This window comes from Halyomorpha halys, unplaced genomic scaffold (genome assembly GCF_000696795.3).
Source record: "Halyomorpha halys isolate HHAL.00 unplaced genomic scaffold, Hhal_1.1 Scaffold901.1, whole genome shotgun sequence".
Classification (NCBI taxonomy): Eukaryota; Metazoa; Arthropoda; class Insecta; order Hemiptera; family Pentatomidae; genus Halyomorpha; species Halyomorpha halys.
This window is the reverse complement of record NW_027106556.1, coordinates 469,772-478,645: the sequence shown is the minus strand read 5'-3', so window position 1 is coordinate 478,645 and position 8,874 is coordinate 469,772. Positions and strand designations below refer to the sequence as shown.

The following is an 8,874-nucleotide window of genomic DNA, read 5'->3' as shown; positions in this document are numbered from 1 at the left end:
TATATGTGTATATAATCATTCTTTCAAATTCAAATTAATAAATATTTATAAATTTAAACAGTGAATTTACTAAGCAGTTTGATTATCATATTTATATATTAATGGGTATAGTTATAGTTGATAAATTTGTAAACTGTAAATTTTACTCCATCAAATAAAATTGAGATATCTTAGTTCCTCTAATAAAACTTTAATAATAAAAAAAATAAAATTAAATAAATGATCTAACTAACTTGAACAAGCATAGCCTTCCATTGTGCTGGATACACCATATCTTCAAAAGCATCTACAGATGCCTCATCCCAATCTTCACCTCCATTCCTAAAAATAATAACAAATTTAAAACTAACAAACTTAACTTTGTGTAATAAGTTTTGACTTTTTCCATTTCCTACAAGACTATATACCGTTATATACTATATACATCTAATATTTGAAATTAAACTTGTAGGCATAGATTTTAATAGTAATGAGATTCAATATATCAAAAATTTATTTTTAACTATAATAATTTTAACTGAAGTAATAATACAATATTGACAATATTTATACATCATCACTTGAGATGAGATACACCATAAGTAAAAAAAAAATCAACAACATAATTTAAATATTTTAAAACATTAACACATCATTCAGGATAAATTTCATTTCAACCATTGTTTTGTAGGACCACTACATAATTTTTTCTGACTTGGAGAATTTTTTTGAAGATGTCCCGAGAATGAAGCATTAAGTTTTACTTGAAAAAAAAACAACTCAAATATAAGACTGATTCCAATATCAGTGCATCAGAATTAATGTTATATTTTTCAAACTTATTAATCATCAACAGGGAGCTAGAAAACAGGATAAACTCAAGAGAAGGAAATATTGATTTTGTTATCATGCAATGAGGCCATCACCAAAGTTTAACAACTGGGGAAACTTTAGCCGTCAGTTGTGAGCTGTGTTAATTGCCAAAGTGTAGCCCTAATTACAGTTGGGACTTCCTTCAGAGATCATTATCTCCCGTGCCAAGCTCTCAGGTAGTACCGTGTTGTGGAGTTGAAATTCATAGGCTCAAATACATAGAGTTGATGTCTATGAGGACTAAGAGTTGTATGAATAGTTCAACAATACATATACATTAAATATTAAGTAGAATTAAATTTCTCAGTTTTAGATTTATATTTATCTTAAGGTAAGACCAGGCAATAAAATATTGATAATTCATTCATCAACGGATGTTGGTAACATATTTGCTGAATAGACTTGTAAACCTGGATACATGTTTTCAACACTGTTGATTGTATAAATTCATATCAGTCTTGTATTAAAACTGGAACACTAAAGGTGATAGAGCAAGTGCTGGTTCTATTATAATAGCTATTCTTTCTAAAAAAGCACAATCATTCAAGACAATACTTCCAGAATTTCTCTACACAATATACACTCACCACATTTCAAACTTTAATATTTTGACAGCAATCTTAACAAGGCATACAAATTCAACATATGCTTCATGTTTTTTACAATAGTAGCTAACAAAATTATATGACTTGTTTTAACACTGAAAAACCCGAATGAATCACATCATATTTACTCTTCAATGTGAAACAAGTCCTTCAGTTTGTCTTGGCGATACAAAAGTTCTACAGACAGACACTATTCACTGACAATCGGCCGAAGAATGACATGGTGTCCCGATATTAACAAAAAGTAACCAAAATCAAAGCTTTTTTCCTACTCTTTTAAAATATTCAAACTGAAAACAAACAGAAATTGATTGTTTACACTTACCGCAACCAATTTGGACCTATAAATAACAAAAATTTGGTATAGTTAAAAAGACTCACATCAAACTTCAAATTAATTCAGGCTAACTGAATAAAACATTCAGGATAACAAAAACTCCTTGTTACATCAACATAACTTTACATAATGACCTTCATTTGCCAACTGTTAACGATTACATACAGACCAACTACAACTGCTAGCATTCTGCTACATGATTTATAGACTCTATAGTCAGGATAGTAATTTGTTAACAATTGAATATGCCTTATCTAAATTACACTTTCATCCCTGAAAAGAAACATGATTTTTTTTTGTTCTAAATAAGACAATTATATAAATAAAGAATAAAAAATTAAATATCTACTCTCTGGGAACATGTCAATTCTTAACCTACACCATGCCACATTGTGGTTGGATTGGGGAACCTGGTTTTAGACAAGAGACAGAAAAAAAAAAAAAAAAAAATCTCAATTCAACAATACGAAATGAAATTAATGAAGAGCAGGAGCTACACTACCTTGAGGTAGGTATCATTTTATTTGTATTCCTTATTTCCTACTGGCTTCTTGCCATCTTTTGCCTGGCTGGCCTAGGTCCTTTCAAGCTGATCTGCATCCTTTTTCTGTTTGTCCTTAGGAGTTCCAAAGTACTTCTGTTACATAGGAAGCACTACTTTTTTTTTTTAAGTGTATTCTATCTATTTCTTCATCCTTATTTCAAGGTTTGCCATAATTCTTCATTAGAGACCTTGGGCCACCAGAACACTAGGATTCTTCATATGCAGCAGTCGACAAATGTTTAAAAAGTTAGAGTGATGGTGTCAATTACTCTCCAGGTTTCACTGCCTAGAGTTGATATTGAACAGTCTTGCTTTTTTAAATTGACTTTAACATGCCTAGTCAGTTACACGCCTATCCACTGTTTTATTAATATTGATCTGCAGTCCAACTAACAGGCAACTGTCCTGCAGGTCACAGAACCCATGTGATCGAAAATACAGATTGTCAGCATAGTCAAGATGCTTATGACTTTATTTAAAATCTCACTGGACTCCACACCTTCTAATCTATGCTTAGCTTTCGGGATGCTATAGAGAGCCATAATCAAGGGAGTTGGAGAAACTTTCTTTCACATTTTCTTCCTTTACATCAGTCTTGATTTTGATAAGGTTCATCACTGTTCCCTCACAGATAACTTTACATTTGTATCTGCCAACTCCTATTTATTAATCATCTTACATCACTATCCAATATACCAAATGTATATCCAACTATATATCTCCTAGTTGTATTGGTCATCATAAAAAAAGGATGTATGCTTTAATGATTTAAGGAACTATGAAAAAAAATTGTTATTTTACAATCTAAAAACTCTTGATATAAACCTAGTATATATTAAGTTAGAAAAAATTCCCAACTTTATAAATAAATCTTATAAAGAGGTTGAAGGAATGTCACAAGAAGTACATAAATTCAGAGAAAAAAAACAGGGAGCAGCATACACCCCTATAATTTTGTTTTCTTCCTCATTACTAACCCCAATACCATCTCTTCTAAATTTTGTTCTTAGGACTCTTTCAGGTCAGCACTTAATTTATCTTTATCACCTATCCATGAACTTTTTACCCGATTATTCAGCCTTTATTCCTGAAAATGACAATGCTTGATGTTCAGAATCTTTGAATACTCTTTATGAATCAGTGTGGAAAGTTGGGAAGAAAAAATATATAATAACAGAGAAGGAAATATTTTTTAAATGAATTGTATAATAAAGTAAACCAGTTCCTGAACAGTTAAAAGGTTTAAAGAACAAACATTGAAACGGTAAAAATAATTGATTCATGATATTGCTTTGTGAATACAGTATGGCAACAATTAACTAAGTTTTTGGTCCAATCCTGACAAAAGTTTAATCATTTTCTATTCCAGGAAACTTTTAAGTGTCAAATCCAGAATTTTATCTAGGCCATTTAATTGAGACTTGGTTATTTGGACTCAGGGGACCTCAAAACCTGTATCTCCGTAGATAACTGGAGTTTGGAATTTTTCACAATCGCAATACTTCACTTACTACTTAATGAAATCACTTTTTACTTAATGAAAGTAAAATATTCTATGTTCAGAGGCAATGAATTCAAACAGTGAAAGGGAAAGTACTAAATAAAAATTGCATACACTTACTTTGATTCTATTCCAGCCATTGAAACTTCTATGGCTTGAAACTTAAGATCAAGAAAGTCAGGCTTTAATTCATAAAGCTCTTTCAACGGGTAATAGGCTGAGTCACCATAATCAACATAGAAAACATCTACTTTATTTTCATCTGGGTTCGTTTCATTGATCTCAACTGAAAACACTTCAACTCTATACCACTTTTTGTCATGCTCGAAACGACTGGCCACAATTTGCCCTGTTTTAACCTAGAGAAAAAAATAAAATAAAAATTAACTTTGATAAAAGAAGAAACTGGTAATAATATGAAAAGTACACAAATTAAACAGTAAAAGGGCTTCTAGAAGGGCCAAGGATTTATAGATTGACACAGTAAATTAATAAATAAATTGATCATTTTATCTCATAAGTAGTGATGTCATACATTCAGTTAGGTTTTTTTTGGTACTACACAGTGAATAGAAAACTATGTTACAATGCAACAAAGCCCTAGATAACTAAGTTTGCAGATAAGCCACTTCAGATTTGGACCAACAACGCGAAATAAACGGTAAGGTAAGTATTGTGATCATGAAAAATTTTGTATATCACAAAATGGTCTATGTGTATGTGAACAGCCTAGATCAAAAACAAACCTGAAATTTGATATTTAAGGTGAGTTTATTCCTCAGATGTTACAGCAACTTTTTCATTAAAATCAATTATTTTTTTACAATTTTCTCAAAAATCTCAACAACAACTTTCTATAAATCATCATATCAATGTACAATTTAGTGGTCTATCATATCAGCTGGGTCTTATTCTCATTGAAATTGTCTGAGAGGGCTTAAACGTCGAATAATTAACCACCTCTCAATGTCAGTAATAATAAGAGTGGATACAAATGAACTAGGAAATAATTTTATAACTAATTGTAGGAGAAAATGAATGTAATTGTGTTTACATGGTTGCTATGACAATAGTCACAACTTTTTGAATATAGTTAAATAATCATGGAAACACAGAAACATGGTACAAGTAGTTTTTTAATTAAAGTATAAAAGGAAATAAAATAACAGGAAATATTTTCATCGTGAATATTAAAGAAGTTGCTGTTTTGAAACGAGTAAGGATGGATCCATTTACTACCAACAACAAAGTAAGGTAGTAAATGAAAGTTGTGATGCATGCACACCACCAAATTTTTTAAAAAGTTGATCAAGATCCATACTCTTGTGGATTATTGGTAGTATATAGAAAAATGATCAGAAAAGTTCAAAGGTCAGTATAGCTTTATCATTTCTGATTGATAGGTAGGTACAAAATTACCTACATTTCAATATTTAAGAATAAATGTTATACCTTTATTTTTTAATGAACTTGATTGGTCATTTGAGAATAAAATCTTTGGGAGGAGCCGTGTAGGAAACATGCATGTCAAGAAATTGTTGACGGCTGTTAGTTCATTCAAGGAATGACAAGTATTAATTATTCCAACCAGAAGGGTACATCTCCAGGAGCTTTGAATTTTAGCTAACGAGAAATGGTGGCTAAAATCTGACAGTTGAAACTTTAGTATTGGTTGTGATCTTTTGACAATTTGTTATATTATTTGTAATAACCACAATAGTAACCTTAGTTACAACAAACAACCCATCCAATTTTGGCACCCATTTCCCTTAAGGTACAAAGCTCTGAGGAATGCATTTCTCTGATTGAAATCCCAAACAATTGTCGTTCCTGAGCAGAACATTTCCTACTAAGCCTGGGCACCAAACACCCAGGATGACATCCTTATTATTGAAATACACCTAAACCAAGGTGTAATGGAACGAGGCCCCATTCGTGGCAGACCAGCCTTTATTATATCAGATCTTTTTGCAAGGAAATATTTTATAACCAAGTTATTTTTTGTGTGATAAATAAATAAAAACAACTAAATTATAGGGAGTATATTGGTCAAAGTAAGACAAGTTATAATCTCTCAAAGGAGATCCAAAGATAGTAGAAGTGAATCGTGACGAATACCAGCCAACTCATCCCCTAACACCCTGGATTAGAGACAAACTTATCTTTGAAACATTTTATTCTCCCATTTATTTACTTATTTTCCTATATTTATAAGGAGTAATTACAATACCTCTTTCAATTTGTGCATAATCCTATTTTCTTCTTTGCTGTAGTACTCAGTCATATCGTCTACAAGATGATCAAGATCGACAGATCTGGGGGTTATTAACTATAATAAATAAATTAGCATCAATGAATGTTTGTTTCTAAATTATACATAAATTATGTAATTTTGTGAAATAACTAATTACCTGTAACCACAAATGTGATGGTGAAGCCACAGAAGAAACATAAACCTGTATCATACTATCACTTGATTCAGTTATGAGTCTTTCATAATGAGATTCTTTTTTCACACCTACCTCCTGTAAAAAATAAATTAATACAGAACAAGGTAAAAATGACAATTTATAATTAAAAACTTATAATTTAATTATTGCACTAATATAAATTACATTTTCTTTATGATTCTTTGCTTTCATTCTGGGTGATCTTGTTTGACTTGAATCAACAAGTTCTTTTCTTTTTTTTTCATCTTCTTGGATTTTATTTTCAATCAATTCTTTAGCTGCTGCCACATTAAGTGATTTTCCCTTGATCACAACGAGCTTTTTATTTGATTCTGCTTCATAAAGAACAAGGAAGTTATAAATTTTAAATATAAGACTTTGATCAAATATTAACATAATAAATCATAGAATAAAGTAGTACATAACTAACAATACTATAATGAACAATATTGGAAATATATAGTTCACTTGGGTTCAAATCAATATAATCATTTCTTATGGGTTGCAGACATAACATTATCCTCTCCTCAATATCAATTTCTCTTCCATCCATTTTAAAATCCATTATAGCATGAACGTGAAAGATAGGTTTAAAAAACAGCTGATGGGGCTAATTGTTTTAATATTAATTTTCAGAAACGAAAAGTATTGAAAAACGATCAGCTTTATAGCAAAAACATTATAATTGTTAAATAAGTTCACCATAAGCATACATAAAAATGATTTGTAAAGAATAGTTGTATTGAGATATTAGGTTCGTTAGAAACCAACCATTATAAAGTCAAATAATAAAAATTTTGGTTTCTTTAATTTAAGATGTCATGTTAAATTAAATTACATTGATGGGAGTGTGTAGCTCATTGGTAAGGTACTGTGCTACAAACTCTAAGGACCTGGGTTCAAATCTGGCTGACAAATAATTATTTTATTATATTATATTTATTAGGGCTCGGAAGCTCTCAGTAATAACTAGTACTTCCTTACAAAGTACTACACTCCCCCATGGGTGAGAGCAGTACAGATTTAATTTTTTTTTTTTAGTATAGGAAAAGATGTCTTGAACTAAACCGATATTATAGTTAGTGTATTTTATTATTGGCATTTTATTTTCTTCTGCTAAACCTGGTTAAAGAATAATTCAAGAAGAAGCAGAAGGATAAAAGGAAAAGATGATTAAAAATGTAGAAGCAGCAGAAAGGGATAGAACAGATGGAAGAAGTAAAAAAAAATGTATAGTAACAAAATAAAATATACATTAATTGAACATGAGGAATTAATTATTTAAAGCATGCAGCATTGGTAACAAACAAATACTAAAAATTGGTTGAGGGTAAATGATGGTGGAGGTATTAGTGATCTCCACTGCTCTGCAAATCACAAACACTTGGAACAATAGATCATTATTAAAATCTAGGACCTGACAGGTCATACTCGCACACAGGTTAAAGAAGTCTGATTTCTTACAGAAATTAATTTAGTTACATATTAATCTTATATTAGTTTATATTTTTAAAAAATCATTATTTTATTATTACACTCAAAAATCAAAATTATACTCACCTACTTTGTACCTGTCCACTGTAATTTTAGTATTTGTAGTTTGAGAAATTTTCCTTATATTATCACCACATCTTCCAATGATAAGACCAATAGCACTCTAAAAGATAATTATGTTATGAACAAGTTGATAGCAGCATTTAAATATTAGTCATTGAAATGGACAAAATTATAACAACCAATCAATTTACCTGGGGTACCCACATCTCCAAAGCTTCTGAGTCCTTTGGATCAATGAACTCGATAATTAAGTTCTTCGCTTCTTCTACATTTTCTTTTTCACCAACAATCCTACAGATCTTGAAATTTTGTTCGCCTTCTAAAAAAAGTATAAATATTTAGTCAATTAAAGCTCTCATATAACACAGATAAATTTTTCACACAACTAACTTAAACGCTAAAACCATTATACCTCTACTACTACTGCTGCTGATGTACCAAATGTTAAAATTATGGATAGAATACTATCAAATTTTTAACTTACTTACTTGTTAACTTTCTGAATAGCTATTTAACTCTGAAGGGGATAAAGCAAATAACACTTGGACCTTTAGATTAAGAAATGAAAATATGGGAATAATAAATGATGATTGCTTTTATTGAACAAAAAATAAAAATAATATGCACTATTTATTAAGGGTCATATATCTAAAAAAGTATTATTTATCTCTCTTCTGTTGACAAGGATCCCATTTGAAGTTTCTCTTGAGGGAGCTGAAGATACAGATGTTATCTACTTAGTATAATTAAATTAAGAAAAATACTTTTTCCACGACTACGATGTAGCCATATAAACCCGCCTTATAAAGTTATGATATATACTTAAATGTGTTTAAGTATATATCATAACAAAACAATTGGAATATTTATTTAAAATTGAATATATTTACCAACCTTTTTGATACACAAAACCAAATAAGTGTAACAATTTATAAACTTAAACCTTAAAATTAAAAGAAAAGAAATGCCAAAAAATTCCATAGCTCAGCTATGAAGGATTACATAATGTTTATTAATTTGTGCCGGTT

The 8,874-nt window shown here is 30.1% G+C and overlaps 1 protein-coding gene across 2 annotated transcripts in view; it reads right to left on the bottom strand.

Annotated features, from left to right (window-relative positions):
• The window catches only part of LOC106686986 (tudor and KH domain-containing protein homolog), a 22,935-nt gene that overhangs the window by 2,418 nt on the left and 11,643 nt on the right, over positions 1-8,874 (bottom strand). Inside the window, exons 3-9 of one of the 2 annotated variants that reach the window (XM_067044938.1) lie at positions 8,038-8,165; positions 7,850-7,946; positions 6,455-6,624; positions 6,251-6,364; positions 6,070-6,168; positions 3,960-4,198; positions 234-321 (exon numbers count right to left, since the gene is read on the bottom strand). In XM_067044938.1, the coding sequence (XP_066901039.1) occupies positions 234-321; positions 3,960-4,198; positions 6,070-6,168; positions 6,251-6,364; positions 6,455-6,624; positions 7,850-7,946; positions 8,038-8,165 (935 nt within the window). The remainder of the gene's footprint in view (positions 1-233; positions 322-3,959; positions 4,199-6,069; positions 6,169-6,250; positions 6,365-6,454; positions 6,625-7,849; positions 7,947-8,037; positions 8,166-8,874) is intronic. The other variant, XM_067044939.1, reaches the window with a different exon arrangement.